We start from the raw sequence: 23,280 nt of genomic DNA, 5'->3' as shown, positions 1-23,280 counted from the left end.
GGAGCAACTAAGCCCGTGCGCCACAACTACTGAGCCTGCGCTCTAGAGCCCGCGAGCCACAACTACTGAAGCCAGCACTCCTAGAGCCTGTGCTCCACAACAAGAGAAGCCACCACAATAAGAAGCCCGCGCACCGAAATAAAGAATAGCCCCCAATCACCGCAACTAGAGAAAGCCCGCGCAGAGCAACGAAGACCCAACGCAGCCAAAAATGAATTAATTAACTAATTAATTTAAAAAAAAATCTGAGTGCAGTCTTGTCAGTTGGGGAGATGGCCTTGCTCTAGGCAAGAGGAAACAGTTTTTTTTTTTTTTTTTTGAGGAAACAGTTTTGAGCACAGTGTTGAGAAGTGCCAGAAATGATTAGTTCTAAATAAAGTTCAAAAAATTCAACATTTTTTGAGTGCTTTTATATGCCAAGCACTTGTTAAATGTTCATGCTATTCATAAAAATAAGACAGTCTATGGCCTCGACACCTCACAATTTAGGGAAAATGACAAGCATCCTCTGCAGGCTAAGCAGCTTGGAGTTCTTTCTATAGAATAAGTGATGTCATGGATCTGACTGGTGGCAGTATGAAGGATGGATGCAAATTGAGAAAGGAGTTAGGAAACTCATTCAATAATCCAAATGAAAAATGAGTCTGAACTAATTAAGAGTAGCTCTAGGAATGGTGAGAAGATGATGGATGTAAGACATGTTTACAGGATAGAATTAACTGAAATTACTGACCGTGGAGTGGAGAGTGATGCTATAAACGGAATAAAGGAAGGCAGGCTGGGAATTGGCTTTGGAGGCACATACAGGATGGGCTATGGTGGTGAGATGTTCAGATGTAACCAAAAAATGTGGATCTGGTATTCAAGAGAGAAGCAGAGGCTAGAAATATGCACTTGGGAATTATCAGCTTAGGTGGAAGTTGAAGCTATGGGAGGAAATGAGATCACTCAGAGGATGAAAAAGGAACCGAGGATGGAACTTTCTGCATAATTATAGTTCCTTCCAAATGATTCACCAATGAATGTAATGCACTTTTATTAGGATAAAATACACCAAAATAGGAATTAATCCCTTCCTATATCTGGGCAACACTTAATAACATTAGGTAAACAATTTATTATTCTGTTTTGGGAGATTAAAAAGAAGGATCTTCACATGTTCTTGCTGTCAATGACTCAGATAGAAGGCACAGTATCCATGCCAGAATCTCCCAAAGCAACATTAGACTTTACTTGAGTAGACCATGTAATGCTATTAGCCTTAACAAAGAATCCTTAACCTTTCATAAAAATAGCACCTATTTGGCTCCAAACATATCTTGGGAAATGCTTTTTCTTTGAAAAAGCTAACGCTTAATCCCGACTAAATTTTCTCAACTTTTAAAAAAGGAAAACGTACAGAATCTCAGCCTAAAGCCCAAGGCTAAACCAACTCTCACTCTGCACTCTGCAGTAGAGACTGAAATGAAACAAAGCCAATATGCCACAGACCAAGTGATTCCAAAGGGGGAAAAAAAATCAACAAGAATTGTAGCTCCTATTTTACACTGTGATAAAAGTTTGTGAAGTCTGCAATGTTTATGTCCTTCTTCCTGCCTTCTGGTCCACTTCAATATTTCTGTAAATACTAACCAGATATGATTTTGGAAAATAAGGGAAGTGCCCAAGAGATTCTCCACTTCAACAATGGCACAGAATGGGAAATTTCCTTCCCCACTCTGGGCCCCAACGGTCTCTAAATTTAAAATTTTGAGGAAACTCAATAGAACTACACTGAGTTTTACTTTCCATTTTTTAAAAATGACTTATGAAAACAAATTTGACTCCTTTACCTACGCACCATGTTAACAATGTGTTGAAATTGCAACTTTCCCACTATTTAAATTGTTATGATGGCAAAATTATTTATATGAGTCCAAGGAATGTTTGGTTCTACACACTGTTCATGGAGATCTGTACTTCCTCCCAAATCTCAACAATTAATATAATTATAGTTCATTCCAGGAATTTCACTTGCTTCTCCAAAGGGGTTAGTAACATTAAGAAAGTTTTACATTTAAACAGGAGAGGAGAAAAAAGGAAGCCACTGGACAAATAATTCTTAAAGCAATAAGCAACTTCACCACCACCACCCATAAATGGGAATTTAACATACATTCAATCTGTTGTTAAAAAGAACTAAGATCCTTCTTGTGGAATTTAGTAAGCCTATCTAGAAACAGACTATCAATAACACTTTCTTAAAATTAAATATACTTCCAGACAATGGAATATTATTCACTGCTAAAAAGAAATGGGCTATCAAGCCAGGAAAAGACATGGAGGAACCTTAAGTGCACAAAGCAAATCTAAAAAAGGCTACATACTATATGATTCCAACTATATGACATTCTGGGAAAGGCAAAACTATGGAAACGGCAAAAAGATCACTGGTTGCCAGGGTTCAAGGGCGAGGTGGGATGAATAGGTGGACCTCAAAGAATGTTTAGGGCAGTGAAACTATTCTCTAGTAATAATGGTGGATATATGGCATTATACATTTGCCAAAACCCGTAGAAGGTACAACACCAAGAATGAACTCTAACGTAAACTATGGACTTCGGGTGATAATGATGTGTCAACGCAGGTTCATCAACTGTAACTAATGTACCACTCTGGTAGGGATGGTGTTAGTGGAGGAGGCTGTAAGTGTGCGTGTGGGCAGGGGATATGTGGGAACTCTCTACTTTCTGCTCAATTTTGCTGTAAACCTAAAAGCACTCTAAAAAATAAAGTCTATTTAAAAAACTAAATATACTAACTGAAAATACTTATAATTATGTACTGAGATTTATTTGCCCTTGGGATTGAGTGTATCTGATTGCAGATAAAATTTTTAATGATACATAAATGCACAACTACCTTTGAGCAATGAGAATTCAGTTTTACCCAGACAAGCTAAGTAACATCCACCTATGTTGTGTTTCTGATGCAAGCACAGAAAACACAGGGCTCTTTTCTAGCCTATAAATCGTCTTAAACCTTGAGATCACCCTGATCTCCACTAGGCTATCTTTATTAATGCCCTCCTAACTCCACTGAACAGAAATCTCCCAGCTTAAGGAAAAGAATCTTACCCAGTACAGGAAGACGTTTCTTATGTGTTCATCACATTAAGTACTCGAGGGCAGATATTACATTTATGGGTAAAGTAACCACATAATTTACCATCAAAATGAGAACACTTTTAAGAAGGAAAGGGATGTTATGAATAATTTTGTTGCAATAGGCACAAACAGAATTATGATCACCCTACTTCGGGAAACCTGGAGGTTGTGTTGTGTACGATCAAGCAATTAGAGTGGAGTTATCCCAAAGTAAAACTCTAGGTCAATTAACTTCCAATTCTAAACACAGTATATTTGTGATTTACAAACTTTTCCCAAGAACGTTGAGCAATAATTTTCTAAGAACCCTTTTGATTGTTAAATAGCTACGCCTCAAATTTAAATGTATCTAGTCCTACAAAAGCACCTCCAAATTCCTTGGTTTTTTTTTTTCCCTCTATCAAAACTGATAAATCCTCAACCCCATTCTCCTACCATTATTTGGTAGCTATACCACCCTTGGTTCAGATAATTTTCCCATTAACCAGAATCTCTTGCCTTACTGTAAAGTATGCAGTATATAATCAAACCCTACTACCTTGATTTCAAAAGACAGTATACAAAGATCAATGAACCCTAGTATTTGAAAAAGGTAGCTCTCTACTTAGTAGTCTGAAAGTATTATCATATCTAGCAAAATTATAAACCCTGCTACAGAATAGGCCGAGATTGACTCTCTAGAATGTTTTATCAGGTACTCTCTGATAGTGTTTCAAAAATGAATGCCAAACTGCATGGTAATAAAATGCTAGACATATCAATTTAAATTGTGACTTTAAAAAAAGTATAAGAATGTGTAGAGGGTCTTCCCTGGTGGTGCAGTGGTTAAGAATCCGCCTGCCAATGCAGGGGACACAGGTTCGAGCCCTGGTCCGGGAAGATGCAACATGCCACAGAGCAACTAAGCCTGTGTGCCACAACTACTGAGCCTGCGCTCTAGAGTCCACAAGCCACAACTACTGAGCCCGCACGCCTAGAGCCCATGCTCCACAAGAGAAGCCCACGCACCACAACGAAGACCCAATGCACCAATAAATAAATAAATAAATAAATAAATAAATAAATAAATTTCTTAAAATGAAATATTGTATAGAAATCGTTCCATTTAATAACAAGGGTTATATGTAACACTCCATATAACATATATATTAAAATATGAAACCTCAGTTCCCTTGTGTGTATAATTAGAAGATTGGAACAGATGATTTCTAAGGTCCTTTCAGCTCTAATATTCTGTAAATCTATATATTATACATGCTCAATTAATTGAAATACAGTATTCTATAAATCCATGAAGATGCATGAGGCAATAATGTGTTTGTGAGAAAGAGTATATTTTAACAAATTATAAATCATCTAGAGACCAGGATACGTCTCTAATTTTGTATCCCCACAATTCCTTGCTATACATATTATACTCAATAATATTTGTTAAAAGAATGCTGAGAAACACAATTCTCATTAACCAAGGATTAAGCTTAAAACCCTTTCATTAAATTTCATCCTATTAACAACTTAAAATGTACTAGTGATTATGAGTACTTTAATGAACAGTATAATAAATAAAACCATCTTTCTTTGACTAGGAGAGTTTTTCGTATCAGAGCCACCTTTCTGAATATCAAGAGAATCATAAATTCTAGGAGACTAGACTATGACATATTTGAATTTACCAGAGATTTCATAGAAGTTACTTTTTATTAAAAAAAAAAAAATCAAATCCCTAATGTCAGTTTGTTTTCCTGCTATGCATCCATTAATACTAATAGGCAAGGAAATAAAAATTGAGTGTAAAACAGATTTCTGATTTGAAATTTTACTTTACATTAGAATGCAACTTTCCCATTCTTTTTCAAATTACGTAATGATTCTACCCATCATCAATTCTAAAAAAGAAGGAAGTTCAGATTCCCTGTAAACCTCCTAGAATCAAAAACAAACAGCCTAGAAATCTCTTTCTTTGAAAAGATAACCTTTAAGAAAAACATCTGTGGGGAAGGGGCAGGGAGTAGGACATTTTCTAACTAAAATTATTTTTTTTTAAAAAGAACATTCCAAAAAGATTACTGAACGCATAACTGAACGTCTCTGAAACCAAATTATTATAACAGCAGCTAAGCTTTATTGATCATTCATATATGTCAGGCATAGTGCAAAGTATATTATATAATTTAATTCACTACCCCTTAAGGTTGTACTGTCATTCTACAGATGTGCAGAGGCAGGAGGCACACCCTGGCAGTTATAATTCCAAAGCTCAAAACACTATACTATACTACACTACCTCACTAATAGCAATGTTTTGTTTACTATGGACAATTAGAACTAAATAATATCATACATACATTATTTAATTCAAAAACATTTTATCTTAGGATAACTGTCACACAGCATGTTCTATTATACTTCTTTCTCATCACTGTTACCAGTTCAGGCTTTTATCACTACACCACCATCCCCAATTATCTAACTTACCTCTATGGAACTTCTATGTGGGCCTGTGAGTTTAAAAAGTATTTGACATTACTAACTGTGACTTAACTGTTTTAAGCTGGCATTCCTAACTAGTAAACTGAAACTTAGTAGTAGATCTCCAGTTCTTACTGGCAGATCTTCAAGGTGGTTGCTACCCCTAAGATTTTCTTCCCACCAAGCGATGAAACGTTAATAGTACTTTCAATCCTTTTCCAAGCAGGGTCTCAATAGCACACCTCTGTTTTCTCCTATCGAGTGCATATTCCTGGATTTCAAAACTCAGGACAAATGACAGGTAGCTCTTTCTCACAAAGAAGCTGACAAACCTTGCAATAAAAATTAGTTTACCAAGTCCATTTTGCATAGGATGATTATCTTTGTGCTATTTGATAGATTCTGCCTTAAAGGGATCATCTTTCTTTTGGTCTTATTTTCAACCGTGGACACATGTATTAGTATAAATATTTTAATCATCTACCTTGCGAAGTATCCACAAGACCTTTTTCAAGCAGATATCAAGACTGCCCAAGTGGACTGTGAACCAAAAACATCCTTGTGCAAAAACTTCAGAAGTAGGTCTACAAAGGGGTCATCCATTTCACTAATTTTAAAACCCTGCTCCTTAGGCCCTAAGGATTCTTTGGAACAATTAGAGGATTCCCTCTCCCCCAAACAGCTCATTTATCTAATTAACAAATTAAGATTTGACTTATTTTTTAAATAAAAAGAAAAAACTTTCTACTGCTATAGGTTGAAAGTTCCTAAATTTAATTCTTGCCCCAATCTAACACTTAGATATACCATGGTCCAAAGAGGCTGTAATGTAGTTTCGAACCCTCACCAGAATCCAAAATTCCTGATTCCTGTTCATTAATGTTCCGTCTACTAAAATCTGTTCCTTCCTCAATTCCTCAGGAAATCCCAATATTCAGTCAACAATCTAAATCTACTCTCTTCTTTCATAATTACTTCTCATTTGTACTCTTATCTTGTTTCAGGTCTTCATTATCTCATAACTCCACAATCAGGTAGTACCTCTACCTCCACAATGAGGTGGAGAATCAGGTTATATTACTTACCTACTGCCCCAAACACCAGCAAAAATTATTGCTGCTTCTCTTGAAAAGGGATAGCAAAATTGTATACAGAATGCTTCCATTAAAAATTAGTGGCGTGGTCCCAGGATTATTTACATGGCTAAATAGTAAATGTATAAACATTTAAGATTTCCACCAAAAAAATATGACAGGATAAAAATACAGCAATATATTGTTCTTTTTCCATTTAATGAAGCTTTTCCCTGTTTGGAATGAGAAAGGTCCTCCCAGTGTGCCAATTTCTATATCAAGAATTCAGTCATCAACATAATTCCCTTCAGTGACAGTAACAACAGATGTATCCTAGAGGCTCCATACACTTATATAAATGAAAATATCTGTCACTCCAATTACTATACTCAAAAAATGAAGGCTATAAATACCACGATGAATTATAACATAATTAATACTACTAGAGCATTACAGCCTGTAAATGACATGTCTACAAAGAACAAGCTTTGAAAAGATACACAACAAACTACTGACAGTGCTTATTTGAGGAGTGGGAATTGAGGGGTAAAACTTTAATATTTTACTTAAAACACCTAAGTATAATTTGAAATTATCATGTTAAGCAAGTCCTTTCCTAATTTTTTAAAATCCAGTAACTTTCCTTCTTTTTCAAAATTTTAAATTAAATAATTCCACGTCAAAATGTTGTTTAATCACTATCCAAGGTAGGAAAAGTCATCCCCTCTGCCTGCTAATATTGCCTCCTGTAGTTAGCTATATTCATTCTTTGAAAGTTCAACCTGATGAAAACTTCATTAAATTCTAGGCAGAGATAGCTGACAAGCTTATATATCTGGTTACCTCAGGCTCACCTGGTACTACTGGGCCTGTCAAGTTTTTCCAATGGTGTATTTTGAGAGTTTAAGACTCAATACAATTCTTGAGCTTTTTCAGTGACAAATGGATAGTGTTGCAGAATGGTAAGGTGACACTCTTCAGACACTACTAAAAACACATTCCACTCAAATTCTTTCCCATTCTGACTTTAAATAGCTGGTAAAATATACATACCTGTTACTGAAATACAAATGCCAACAAGCTCCTACTTCTGGCTATTTCTGAGCAGTTTTCACTATAGCTTAATGCTGTTCCTAGAGCTAATAACTACTACTCTGTATACTCTAATGGGGTTTTTTTTCTTTAATGCTTATCAAAGTTTGCCCTTTCATCCTACAGCTGTAAAATCTGATTACCCCTAACACTACCCCCACCCCATAAGTGAATTTTAATGTCTACCTGCCACGGAGTAGCAAATTATATGCTCCATGGGCATACATTTCAGAATGTTTCATGTGCACTCCACAGTAAGAGGTAGCCTTGCAGGGTTACCTCTAAAGCACTAAAATTTACCAGCCCACACCAAGTACCTCACAGTTCACAATCAATATTCATTACTAGCTGCCTGCCTGGAATTCTTTCTGCCTTGATGTCCTCAGTGCCTTCAGGAATTAACTTCCTTTGTAACTAGGCCTCGAAGGCTAGCTAAGCTGCTTCTGAGAAATATGGACATTATGACCCTGTGGGGATTAAAATATTTAAAAAGCACGTTAGAAAAATCTCCATATAAAGAAAACCATTAAACAGCTACTAGGAAAAGCAAAAATACCCAGAAGTCATAATATGCAAACACACGAGCTCAAAAGTCAGTCAATTAAGCTAAATTTTGTCTATTAGAAGTATAATAGAATTTGCTACCTCTCTGCCCCTCAAAAGGATTCAAATAAAACAGGACAAAGAATTTAAAAGTGCCAAATGTTTATCTAGAAACAACTGAAGATACCAGAAAGGATAGGACCAAGTAGATATGGGTAAGAAGACACTAAAGTTGAGATAGGAGAAACTGGGGGTGGCGGGTTAGACCTTACAAAAATAATACATACATATCACTAAAACATAGGGCTCAAAATCATATTATGGAGGAAAACAAAGATGAACAACAGAATCTGAGAATAGGAACAAAGAGATAAAGCACAGGTATTGCTTTAACCATTTAGATCAATTGTGCTAATTACTAAAGAAAAATGAAAGTTAAGAAAACAGTTTCTGCTGCTAAAGTATGAAAACAAGATGTACAACAAGATGTATATGCCTCTAAAGCATTTTACACGAACCAAGAAAACGTAAAGCTTTCAGAACATTCACTGGGCAATTGAAAGAAAATCATACACCAGAGTTTCCTAGTAAAAATCATGTTGCTACATTTCTAACTCAAGTAACAACTATAAAAATATGTCACTTCTGGGTTTCCCTGGTGGCGCAGTGGTTGAGAGTCTGCCTGCCAATGCAGGGGACACGGGTTCGAGCCCTGGTCTGGGAAGATCCCACATGCCGCGGAGCAACTAGGCCCGTGAGCCACAACTACTGAGCCTGTGCTCCGCAACAAGAGAGGCCGCAATAGTGAGAGGCCCGCGCACCGCGATGAAGAGTGGCCCCCGCTCGCCGCAACTAGAGAAAGCCCTCACCCAGAAACGAAGACCCAACACAGCCAAAAATAAATTAATTAATTTTAAAAAAAAGTCACTTCTATAGCATAATCTAATTTTGAAGATGCGATAAAGTACTGCAGTACTAGCAAAATTATCTGCTCCAACGTTACTTCAAAAATAAATAAATATGCTAAATAAAGATCACTGCTCTGCTAAGATTGAAAGCTAACCTCAAAGACTAAGGAGGCTATTCTACTGGAATAGTTTGGAATCCGTACGTTTAGTGTTACAAGCGTCAGGCTCCAAATAGCTTAAAATGATCAGGCTCCAAATACCTTAAGTGGTAGGTAGGTTGTGTGTTAACCTAAAAATTTCATTTTAATTACTTCCTTGTTTCTGTTAAAATTAAGAAGCAACTAATATCCCCCATATTAGAGATTCCAAATTTCATAACCATTTCACTATAAGGCATAGCTAGCTTTCAAACAGATTAAAAAGTAAACCAAGATAACTGAAAGGATATTAGTGGCAGAGAAAAAATTTTATCAAACATGCATCTTGTGTCAGCTATCATGCTAGTTCATTTACGCATGCAATCTCATTCTAACCTGTGAAGGTGTGTATTATTCCAAATAAACAGATGAGGAAACAGAGTAAGAGGCTTGGCAAAAATCAAGACTCCAATCCAATCTTTTAGGCTTCAAAATCCATATCATAATTCTTTGGTGAAGAGCACACAAAATGCGGGCCCACTGACAGTTTTATTTGACCAGCACAGTATTTTTAAAAGCCCAGCTTTCAGTGTTTTCAGTCAAAGCACGCGTTATATTCTCCACTTTAGCAAACGGTACTTGCCTAGCTCCTATGGTAAACTAGTTTGCAATCCCTGCTTTAATGCATGTCAACAAAACGGTACTTGCCTAGCTCCTATGGTAAACTAGTTTGCAATCCCTGCTTTAATGCATGTCAACAAAAAGAATAAAAACAAGTGAACAGCTACTCTCCTTGCCTGTCCATTCCTAAAAGAGGTGTGGCTTTGACCAGGGGTTGTCCCGGGAACTAGGTGCTGTAATCCTTTATCAGAGGATACTTACAAGTGCAGACACAAAATGGAGATATTCTCAACAGGGGCTGCTCTGACTTTTATGGAGCATTCTGAAAATTTGTGGGTATATTTTTGGTTAACACAATGATTGGGATAGCATTACCAGCCTTTAGTGGGCTGGGACCAGGGATCTTCAATATCCCACAAAGTAGGAAAAGTCTTGCACAACAAAGAATTGTCCCTCTTTCTACACAACTTTCAAATGACATTCAAGATGAAAACTTGGTCTGAGCCTAGAACCTAACTCTGTTTTAAATACACCACAAAGTATTCTTGCATGGTTTTAATCATCATTCAACTTTCCAGGAATGCAGTTACTATGTAAAGTGAGGATAGATTGTACTTTTGCTTCATTTGGAACTTTACCAAGAGTTGTTCACCTTTTCAGAAAATCACATTATCAACAGCAATGCCACCTGTGATATCTGAGTCACTATTACAGCACAACTAAGTCTGCACTTGTAGCTGTCACATTCCTGGTTTTTCCACATATGGACAAAAACAGCAGACTACTTCATTGTCTTCCTGTGCTCATGCCTGAGCATTTAGACTGAACTACTGAATAAATATTTTACCAAGTTATTTTCTCCTTTATATTACATTCAAGGGATTATATATATTTTCTTAATAATGTGTATGTAGGTTAAAACACCTATGAATTTCACTTCAGGATAGCAAAAGCGAGTTACAAAAATGTGTTATAAAGAGAGGGTACAAGAAAGATACCTGACATTGCTTTCTGTCACACACCTGGGAGAGGGAGAGAAGGAGGATGAAGGGTAACACGGTGTCCCTGTAACTAGGTTTAACTTGAGAACAGTACTGGGAGGTACGTAACAAAGATTATAAAAAATTCAATATTGACCTTCCCTAGTAGAGGGAGATAATTCAGTGAAAAGGCTAGTCTGGTAACAACCATCTAAAATGCACATGTTATGATATGATATAGTCATAAAACCAACCCTGAAATAATCTGGCCCTTCTCACTAGAACTTTATTTTCCTCTTCACTTTCCTATGAACTACCAGAGTTGTAGTTAACCCATTAAAAGTAAACACTTTATAAGTACCAGGCCCTATAATTCAAAGCTATACATACATGCCACTCTACAGTAAAGCAGTTTATAAAGCACTTTCCATACATTATCATCTAATCTCATAAAAACCCTACAGATTAAGTATTATACTAATTTAAAAAATAAAAACCATAGGAACTGAAATAGAAACAGAATTCAAGGCTACTGCCAAATCCAGCGCTCTTTCCATGCAACTACATTGCCCCACAAAACGACCTTTTGAACATAGTTTTTATTTACATTTTACATTTACAAGGGTAACAGACTGTATCAATTTACTTATCCAGTACTATTGTCTCCAACTCAGTTTAGGCATCAAATTTAAACTATACAAATTTTCTAGTTTCATAAAAACCATGAGTTATTTTTAATACTTCTTAAAACTGCCTTAAATATATTTCAAATGAATATGTTTAAGTATAGTTATGATTATGCTTTATGTTACTTAATATCATTCACCCTGGAGCCTATTACACTGTTCATTTCTTATTATTTTTATAGCCACCTCACCCCAGTCCACACCAAAAGAAGGTAGATCTCTTATACTGAATGACTGACACAATGACATACCTCTGATCAAAGACCTTACAATAAATCTCATGAAACCATGATTTTTTCTTAGTACTGAAATTTAACAATAAAGAAATTACATCCCTCATTCACTTTCCCTGACTCTCTAAATCGGGTGGTTATAATTAAGCAAGTTAAAATTATTCTGAACCCACTAGGAAGAAAAGGGTGTGGTCAGTCACATCTTCATTCATTCTTTTTCTTCTTTCAAGACAAGAATGCAAATATGTTCCAAGCCCCTAAGCAAAAACTGAAAAAGGACAATCTTTGAACCAATAGCCCCAGAAACATCTCTATCATATACCCTCAGGCAACAGTGCCCTAAATTTTAAAATATTTTAGGTAAGGAGAGAAAAGGGGAATTGCTAAAAAAAAAAAAAAAAAAAAAAACAGCCTGAGGCCCTCTCCTCACACCCTTCTTGAAAATAGCTTTAATTTTTAGAGAATAAATGAAAAACTTACTCTGTCAAAGGTAAGGTAGCAGAATTGAAAAAAAAAACATATAGAAATGTGATGTAACCAGAATAAAATAATACTACCCTAAACTACACTTACTCATACAAAATTTGCAATATAACATGATTTTGCTCATATTAAATCTACTTTTTAAAGGTTTCTTTTAATACACAAAAACTCACCAAATTACAAGACTCTTTGTTAAGTTCTAAATGGAAGGTCAAAACAGCAAAAAAGACATTCTTCTAGGATCACCAGATGTACGAAATAAAAATTCTTCGTTGTTTATCTGAAATTCAAATATAACTGGGTGTCCTGCATTTTACCTAGCAACCCTACAGTCTTCGAGCTAATTAAAGTGAGCTCCCATCTCTACCAAAGTATTGCAGCACCAGCTCCACTCATAAAACAGGCTGGGGCTTCTGTCACAGCAGTATTTTGACTGAGAAGCCTTAAGAGTTAGTCTGGAAGTGCTCATTTCCTGATGATAAGCCTTTCTTAATAGCTAAAATTTACCACACAAAAGAAAAGTCTAATTTCTAAGAGCCAAAGGTTAAACTTTTACTAGGTTCCATCCAGCCTAGTGAATGAACTCTTACAAAGCTTATGCTTCTGTGTGTGAAACAGAGATTGGAAAAATTTCAGTGTAGATTTTTGATAACTAAACAAAAAAGTTGCTTATGAAGTTTACAATAAACAGAATCCTGTTTAAAGTATTACAGGCAGGTCTTAAAAGCTACTTTAATGGATTCCAGAGTTAATCTACCATTTTTCTTGAATTCATAATCATAGAAATTTAGAGTTAGAAACAAACTAATTTCTGACCCTTAAAAACTTCTGGAACAGGAATTCCCTGGTCCAGTGGTTAGGACTCTGCGCTTTCACTGCTGAAGGCCTGGGTTCAATCCCTGGCCAGGGAACTAAGATCCCGCAAGCTGAGTGGCATAGCCAAAAAAAAAAAACTTCTGGAAAGCCCATCTCATTTCCTATTAATTCCCATAAAGGTTTTTTTCTCCTCTTGAGCTCCTAAACGAGTAACAGATATAACAGAAAGAGATACTCTCTTGTTTTATGAGGTCCCTGTCAACCAGCTCTTTGCCCTACTTATAATGGCTCTAACTGTGAGTGACTGCAAATAACTCTATTCTTCTGCTAGTTTCATTTAAATCACCTTTTTAATACTAAACCTATGCTTTTCTTCCCAGTGGTCTAGGCCACTGCTCTTTGATACAGCCCATCCATCTTTGGAGACTGCCTAATTCCCTTACTTCATTTACACTGCTACCTTGAAGGTATTAATAGATAATCACATCCCCCTAGTGCTCCCTTTTCCTAATTTTAGCTCCTTCAGGCTTTTCTCCTAAGTCTCATGCTACCATCAATGTAGAACTATCTGCATCTTTTCCTAAATGTGGTTGGAAAGTGTTAGTAATTATTTGGAGTTCAATCCTAGTAAGAAAATGGAAACCATAATTTTGATATGTGATCACTATCTTCTTTGTCTAAGGGTAATTCAATGACAGTTCACTGCAAGTTATCTGAAACCTCTTTACACTTGCTCTTTTCCAGCTTCCTGGTTTGCATTAAGGCCATTTATTTCATCTTCCTTGATGAATTACTTGAGATTCAGCATAAACGATATTAATTTCCATGCTGGAGCTGCTTAGTTATTTTTTCCAGGTGCTCCCAATGGTTTCCAACCTGTTAAACTTGTATAATCAAAAAATCTTAAATTAAATTTAACATATTCATTCAATCTATGGATTGAAAATTATTTCACAGATAGTTGCCAACACAGTACAGGACATCTTGCCTTTTTTTCCTTCAAGAAGCAATGTCTAAAAATAAGAAAATAAACTTGCTACTCTAGGATCTTAAACAGGAAAGGCAAATGACTCTTCAGTGATGGTTCTGCTTTCTGTCTCTTCCCTTGGCCAGTGTTCAAGTCATTCTGTACTCACCAGAAATGTGCCTCAGACACAGCATCAGAGAAAGCATTCAGCTCAGAATAAATTGTAGTGCTCCCGGTCCTGTACTCAAGCAATAACTCAAAGGTAGGGCTAGGGAATAATGACTATAAGCGCTAATTTAAAAGAAAGGACAACTAAACATACTGGGAAACTTGTGCTTTGATTATGATATTCAAATTATTGTAGCTTTCCCTTTTTCTGAAATTCAAATGGAGAGGGGGAATCAATATTGTATAAGTAATGGGTAACATTAATTAAACAATGCTATATTTTCTTTACTAATGATGACTAATAACAGTACATGTTGATATTACTGATAAATGCCTCGTGAAAGTCCTTATGTTTACAAAAATCATCATATTGCTTCAGACTACATAGTATATAAAAATAAAACAAAACTACTCCATACTTGAAAATGCTCTGTTTTTCAAACATGAGTCTCATAGCTTGTTAATGAATTACGAAATCAATTTAGAAGGTCACAATAGTTTCCTTCAAATACATTAGAGTAAGGAAAGGTATTATTTCACAAAACGTTACATATTTCTGCATATACTTAGTCACAAATAAAGTCTATTTCTTTATCTGGGTCAAGACAAAAGTTTGAAAGCCTTTTGCTAAAGGGCTTTTATATTTTTAAAGTCATTACAACATAATTACATATGAACCAAATTATTTCTATTTTACTAATGTAAGTTAATCCCTAACTACATTTCAGCACCTAGAAAATTTTAGTTTGTAATGTTAATTTTTCAGGTTATTTTTAAATTAATAAGCAGCAAGGATGTGGCTAATAACTGTTGACACTACATGATGATTATATGGGAGTTTTTACATTATTCATTCTACTTTCTAACGTTTGAAATTCTAACAAAATGTAACAAAGAAAAAATAGGAAATGGACCTACCCAATAAGGTAGTATAACAAATAAATTTATAAACTGAGACTTTGACACTCTGTTTCTAAGGAATATCAATCTACAAACTTGCTCAGATTTAATTCAGGTAACACTTGGGTTGCCCTGTCCAACTATAACGGACAGGTTTAAAGGTCTTTAACAAATGCATAGGGACAGGAGAAATTAATTCATAAACAGAAAGCAAAACTCCTCAAAGGATAACATAAAAATACAATTAGTTAAGTGTGCTTCAATGTCTCTTCAACAGTCAACTACTTTTCAACCAACAAAGAGAACACAAAGTATCTACCTACCTGGCAGTGATTTTCATTTCTTAATTGTTTAATTCACACTGGCAATTTTCCTAGCAAGCTTAATATGCGATCTCTATAACAGACACCATTCTGCCTTCTTTGAAACATGAACTACAAGTGTTGTGTGAAGTAGGTTTACAGGCAGTTGGATTTCAAAACAGTGCATGCCCTCAAAGTCAATTTTCCTTAATTCCAAAAAGTTAGTTTCGAAAAATTTATTAAAACGAAGTATTCTCTCTCTAGGCCTTTTAACCATTAGAAGCAGTACCTAAACTGTAAGGTCCATAGCACTGTGTAATTTTAGAACTGGAAGGGAATTTACACATCATGTAGTCTAGTGGTTTACAAATACTATCATCAGGAAGAAAAGAAGAATCGATGACATAATTTATATATGCAAGCACACTCTCTTTTTTTTAAATGTATCTTACTGCATATGGAACATTTTGCCTTGTCAGTATTCTGTCAGAAAGGACTTGACATTTTGTCTTGTATTTTATATTTAATCACTTTTAGAATGTGAGTATACATTTGGATAGGATTAAAACTATGTGTGCAATTTGGAACTTCATGTTTTCTAATAATAGAGCCTTACATAATATATAGAATCCTGACACCTTCCGAGTGATCTCAAATCATCTCATTATATTTCACTGTCTAGTCAATTTGAAGCAATACTTAGGTGTAACAATGATATAAATCAAGACAAAGCAAAGGGAAGCAAAGCATATCCAAATTGACATACTTCTGGGAAAAACCATAAAGCATATACCATAAGGTTCCAGTAAATAAGATTATTTAGAAAGAAGGTTAGTCTTAAAACATTCTATAATTGTTTCCAGAAATGCAAAAGAATACCATTCAGTTCTTTTTAGTACAAGGAACTTAACACAGTATGTTTCCATCAAAGCCGGCCACAGCTTTAATGAAGAGATAAGACTAGGTTTTCTAAATTTGAAACACAACGAAAACAAGAAACAAAAAAAAACAGTAGATGTGTGAGGAACATCAAATAAATCTACCACTAACTTACTGTATGCAAATAAATGTAGATACCTAGGGGAATTCTTTAAGTATTTAGTAAACCCCCATTTCCACACAGACCAATTAAAAGTTCTCAACGATAACGAAAAAGTAACCTCAAGTTAATTAAGTTTGATTAATAAATGTCTATTTTTGCACATACACAAAAGCAAGCAACAACAAAAAAATTAGGCCTACTTTCAATTTTAGACAACATAGTAAACTGGAATTGTACAAATCCTGACTCTTGAATAAACCTGAAAAACATACAATTTACTTGTGTATTCAATTTTTTAATGTAAACATCAATACCTTTTGGAATAATGTTTTTACATAGCATCAGTAAAATATTTTACTTTAAATTCAGTGAGAAGTTTACTTCTATATACATAAGCCTATAAAATGCAACAGTTTATATTCGACTAGTTTTACTGGAGAAGTTTCCTGCTTTCACAACGCTAATCCTTACCAACTAAAATTAGGAATTCCGGGGGAAAAAAAATCCACAAGAACCTCACAATTTAAAAATGCATTATCTAAGGTGCTTAAAATTAAGCTCCATATCATCAATGGCATTTATAAAAATTCATGTAAAATGACAGTGTTTTGTTTAAAGAGGAACACTGAAAGCAAGGCCAACTGTTCACAGGCAGTGATTTTGCATCATTACATATTTTAATTTTGATGTTCAGATTTACTTTAGAGGACCCTGGTCTATTTATTCTTTCTAACAGATTCTATTTTTCCAGATGCTTGTCAAAGGAAGATTCATTCCTCACTCTTGCTTCCTGTTTTTCTCCTTGTACTATTACTATAGCCTTTCTTCTGTCTTTTCTCTTAGAACTTCATTCTCTACTTCTGACCCTGTCCAGACTGTGCTCACTGTAAACAAACTGAATAGAATGCCTCAGAAATTTTTTCACACAATTCACTTCTTCCAAAATTTCTTTGCATAATTTTATTCAAGCTTTTATTGAACATCTCCTGTGTGATATCCACAACAGTCTCATTATTTTCCTACATGCTTCATTTGTATAGATATTAACACCTTATCTCCTTCCCAAATTGTCTTGAAAAAACACCTTTACATAGACCCAGCAAAATTTCAGATTCTAAATATGAAAAAACATCTTACTTTGAAAAAGTCGCTCAAACTAAATAAATGAAAAACAATGTCCAAATTGACAGAGCACTTTTCTAGTCATATCTGATCATCTCTGCAGGCCCAGTTAAATATTTACTTTTATTAAAAAAATAAAAATAAAGACAACACAATTACATTTTGTCTTTTATTAATGTCTAAAGGTATACTCCACAGGAGGAGAAAATGTTTCACATCAAAACTCTATTAATGAGAAAAATCACAGGATTCCTTCAAGACAAAACAGTCTAATTTTTCATGAGAATCTGTATAACTCACACAAAGTCAGACCTGTAATGAACTTCAATTTTAATTTATGGTAAATCTTTGGACTGTAGGATACATTTACATATAAAGGCTTTTATTGCCTTTTATTGTTTTAAACCTTGGTATACTAACATGTTAAGCTCTGTTATGTCTGACAACACAAAAACCTACCTGCCTCTTTTTCTAATTTGGATCCAGAAATCTTGAAAAACAAAGACTAGAGCCCAGGAACAGATCCTGATGTTGTAACATGGCCTTACCACCCTGGTCCCCTGACCAATTTCTCATGCCTGGGTGCTTCATTACATCAGTAGTGACACTGTTGTCAGTTGCCTGAGAGTCTGGAGGCTTATGATCTCCTTAGGAAATGCTAATAAATTCCAAGGCAAATAGTTTCTTCTGGTCATTTAAAATCTTATTTGGACTAATTATGTTAAGATTTGCTGCTTGATATTTGGCATGTCATTTGTGCCACAGTTGCTATAGATAACACGTCTTCCACTGCTCATTTTAGTTCACCCAAAGGAGAGATGCACTATCAATAGCAAACGTCTAAAAACATACTCAGGGAGAGAAACTGCCAAACCACTGAAGCAAACAGCACTTGACAGAAAAGAAAAAGATTCATGAATCATCTAATGCAAATACTGGCACTGTTACAAAGCACAATGTTCACAACTATCTAGTATCACCCAAGCAAAATGGTTTCTTAAAATTTAGATCATTAATAAACTCATTTTAGATTATTCGACTCATCTTCTCCCCCTAAACAGTGTTGTCTATTTTTATATTTTCAGTATGAATATATTATATTTTTACACTCCACATTCATTCATCAGTTAACATCTCCAACACTTCACTGTGTGCCAGGCACTACATTCTATTTCTCTTATTCACAACAATGAGATGCTATGAAAAGGTGCTACCTAGCCATGAAAAGATATTTAGTTCACTGAAAGAGAAAGAAAACCATGAAATCTCCCAGACAATGAAATGGAAGTATGAACTTCCTCACCAGAATCTACAATTGCAGAGGCAGCACAGCTGGTCACTTTTATTAAAAGGTTACATGAGCAAAAAGCACAAATCTGGGGCCTTCAAATGGTCTACTTAACTTTTTTCAAGATGACAGTGAGCAGCATTAACGATTAAATGCTTGACATATACATGAAAAAAAATAATTAATAATGGTATTTTTAAAGGATAATAATAGCAATAGATAACATTTACTCACTATAGTAAACATTTAGTACATATAGTATTGTTATGCTACATATAGTAATGTAGCATATGTTACATATAGTAACATATGTTACATATAGTAACAAGTGTTACATATAGTAAAAATTTACTCCCTACTGAGACTCACTATATGCCAGGCAGAAACCTAAGTGCTTTATGGTCATTGTCTCATTTAATTCTCACATCATCCCTAGGGGATTGGCATTATTATAAACCCCATTTTACAGATGATAAAACTGAGACTTGGAAGTATTAAGCATCTTACTCAAGGTCATTCAGCTACCAAGAGATGGGACTCAAACCCAGGTCTATCAGGATCCAAAGTCTGTGCTCTTGATCATCATATAATACTGTCTAGTTTACACTTATTCAATTTTAATTTCAGTCAAAAGCTTTCAAAGTCTTACCAGGAAGGTTATACTTTAGGACAGGTTTCTTCCTTTAAAATGACACGTTAAATAGGATTTTACTTGAAACTATGGTCCTACAAGTCTAACTATTTGGATGGGAAACAAATTCTATCTGAATGAAAAATCCTGAATCTCTATGGTAATGGGTCACAGCTAGAAGAGACCTTGAGAGTCATCTAGTCCAAATTCTTCATTTTAGGAATAATGAAAAACATCTATACTCAGTCTAAACTACCACATACTCAATCCAGAAATACTTCGGTTTGGGGACGTTTTTTAAAAAGTCATCATTTTAAATAGATAATCCAACTTTTCAAGATCATCCAGAGCATAGTATCCATTTCTGAAAAACACTATAAGAAAATACAAACTCCATGACATGAGGTCACACGATTGTAGAGCTATTACCAATTGAAAGCTTTAATCTTACAGACATGCTATAAAAAGCTATAAAATGGCATCCTTACCTACATGGACTCAAACTCAAAAAAATAGCCATTTCTTCCTTGAATTAAATTTACATTCATTTGGGTCAATTACAAGCTCAGCTTCACTTCACCAGTCATGTCATGTGACTGAATTCAAGCTCATTTCAAGGAAAAGGCTGCACTATGCTGTATTTAGAACACATATCACTGAGAATAGCCAGATGAGTCTTTGTAGGCCCATCCAAAAACCCTGCTTTAGTTGCTAAGAAACTACAATTTCACCGTATTATAAATTTTTGAAGAAGCTATGCCAGCACAGAGATTAAACATGTTAAGATCAAAAATCTCTCACCTACTGTGCCAAATGAAACCTTGCTTTTTACACAAATTGAATAGCTGAAATTAGTATTAGGCTTAAGTCATATTGTTAACACAGACTAAAAACTGATAAGACAAATCAAAATAACTCTACCTTGCCTTCTTTAGTGGCCTCATGCTTTGGAGGAAAATAGGGAAAATACCCAATATGCTTCGTATATTCAATGCTAGAGACAGAAAAATGTTTCCTTCCTGACCCCTGCAGTGATAATTCAAGGCCATGAAGCATACATAAGATTTTATTTACACAATTTGGTATGACAAACACTTACATTTAACTGATGCTTTTTCGATCTTTACTGATATATTTTCACTGTAATCTTCAGCATTTTAAGCCTAGATTCTCCTTAGAATGCTTAACTCCATTCGCTCTTTTTTTTTTAATGAAAGCCATTTTAATTTCAGCTATTACAAGAGTAATTTTAAATTGTTCTAGCATAACAACAAAGAAACATCGAAGAATTAACAAAAGAATTTATAGTTCACTCTTCAGTACAGTCATGTATGAGTTCACCCTCATAAATTTTTTCCTATAAAAATATTTTTAAACCTCTTAAAGGTTGTTTCCACAAGAGCAGAAACGGGTTCACAATACTTCTCATCTCATCTCTGAAAGATCAATTCAGCAGCTGAATTGTAACACATACCTTTAACAATCGGAATCTTTTTTTGTCTAGATCCCCCCTCACCATGCTTCCCCACCATTTCTCCACCTTCTGTAAAGAGCTTCAGTTCGAAACCCAATTCTCTCCTTTCCACTGTACCCTGCACACATCCCAGCGACTACTTTTATGTTCCTCAGAAATAATGTCTCTTCTGTCTTGAAACTTTTCGATCTTAAAAACCTACTTCCTCCATCTCTCTCTCTCTCCAGTGACTGCTCTCAACCCCACCACTGCAGTTTCAGCTGCGTGTCCCTGCCTTCCCAAAGGCCCCAACCAATATCAAACAGCACTTGCCAAAACTCAGCTCCTCCCTTCCCTAATATATCCTCCACACTGCAAACCAACATTACACCCCCGGCTTCCTGCATTTTACTCCCTTCCCTTATTTTCTGTCTTCCCCCACCCCCATCTCTATAGCCAGAAACCCTTATTTCTATAATAAATAATTCCCCCTACCTCAGTTTCAACCTTTTCTCCCCATCCTCTGCTCCTTTCTCCTCTCCTTATTTAGAAACTCCTTTTTGCTCTCCCAATCACTACCCTAGAATGCCCAACACTCCACCCTCCTTAGTAAACCCAGTTCTCTTCCCCCACCTCGTTTAGAGCCACCGCTGCTCCTCTTTCCAGATCCCCTACTGCAGTCAACCCACTATCTTGGCTTTCCACCCACCTTCCCTCCACCTCCACAGCCAAGGCTCCCTGATTCTTTACCCCCTCCTTAAGGCTCTAGTACTCTGCTCAGTATTCTTCAGTACTCCCTTCCCCCCACGTCTCTCTTATTTTTTAAGGATATCACCAGTCTTACGGGGCCCCAGTAGAACCCTGGACGACCCCAGTGACCCCAGTGTTCTCTTGGGGAGCCTGACACCACTCTCCGTCACCTTAAATACAAATGCCTGTCTTGTGCCGCCTTTAAACGCTGCGCCCCCTCCTCGCCGTCCCCGCTACGCCAGCTCCTCACGTCGGCTTCCTCGGGGTCCCCTCCCCGACTCGGAGCGACAAGCCCCACGACGTGGAGCCTCTAAGTCAACAACACCTCAGGCTCTTATCGGACGCCCCCACCTCTCGGATAGGCGCCTCCGGTTCTCACACCCGCGCCTCTTCGAACTCCCGACCGGCATCTGCTCCTCTCGGGCCCGCAGCCCCCCACACTCCGACCGCCGGCCCCCCTCCCCTGGCTCCACCACCTCCTCGGACCCCGAATGGCCCTCTCCGGCCGCCAGCTTCCCTCAGCCCCCGCCCGGCCCGCCCCCGGCGCCCCGCTTACCGTTCTGAGCGGCGCCTGGCCCTGGGAGGAGGGAGCCAGAGACCAGCAACAGCGAGAGGGCCAGGGCGCTGGGGAGCGACGAGCCCAACATTCTCCCTGCAGAAGACCGAACAGCGAACGGGCCGAGGCCGGAGCCGGGGCCGGGGAAGGGAGGGGAGGGAGGGAGGGGGCGGGCGAGCGCGCGAGGGAGAGAGCGAGGGAGGCAGCCGTGGCTCAGCTCCGTCCTTCCTCGTCCTCCTCCTACCGCCGCAGCGCCCAAGCCTCGCGAGACCTTCGCTCCCGGCCGTGGGCGGCTGAGGAGCAACGGCGTCAAGGCTCGCGAGAAGAGGCGGTCTCAATCGATCTTCCTGCCCCTCGGACTCCGCGTTCCGCCCCTGCAGAGGCTGATTGGCCTAGCGCGAGATAGCTCACGTGCCGGGGGAAAAGCTTCTGGCCACGTGACGGGGAGAGGCGGAGCTCTTATTCTCGGCCCTGGGGAACGGAGAAGTCTGCGGTCTGTTTATTCCTCTGTGAATGCGGGGAGCGCACATAAGAGGAAGCTTTGGGAATATATTTCTCCGCCCATCCTGCCTTTCAGTTGTTGGAGCTCTTGGCTGCAAAATTTAATGCAACGCCGACTCTTTTAAGCCTTCCTCTCATTGTTCCCTATCAAAGTCCTGATGTTTCTTCCTTCTGGACTTTGACCTTAGACCCTCTACTGGCATCTGGCTTCAGCTTCCCATTTTAACCCCGTGTATTAACCTTCTAGGCTAAATGATGCACTCCCCGTGCCTGGTATTACCTTGTGCTTTACTGCCTCTACATCTGCTCCCTCAGCGTGGAACGTCCTCCTTTTCCTCGCCCTTCTATTCCCCCTCCCCCATTTTGGCCTTATTTTAGCTACTTAGAATCTCAGGCCTGAAGTTCAACTAGAC

At 37.0% G+C, this 23,280-nt stretch overlaps 1 protein-coding gene across 1 annotated transcript in view; it reads right to left on the bottom strand.

Moving 5' to 3' along the window:
• NPTN (neuroplastin) overlaps positions 1 to 22,674 on the bottom strand; it is a 64,705-nt gene extending 42,031 nt beyond the window's left edge. The window contains exon 1 of the mRNA XM_061180083.1: positions 22,367 to 22,674. Within this exon, the coding sequence (XP_061036066.1) occupies positions 22,367 to 22,457 (91 nt within the window). The 5' untranslated portion in view covers positions 22,458 to 22,674. The remainder of the gene's footprint in view (positions 1 to 22,366) is intronic.
• Positions 22,675 to 23,280: the final 606 nt, after the last annotated feature.

This window comes from Eubalaena glacialis, chromosome 2 (assembly GCF_028564815.1).
Source record: "Eubalaena glacialis isolate mEubGla1 chromosome 2, mEubGla1.1.hap2.+ XY, whole genome shotgun sequence".
In the NCBI taxonomy this organism is placed as follows: Eukaryota; Metazoa; Chordata; class Mammalia; order Artiodactyla; family Balaenidae; genus Eubalaena; species Eubalaena glacialis.
The sequence above is the reverse complement of the archived record's forward strand: the minus strand, read 5'-3'. Positions and strand labels throughout refer to the sequence as shown.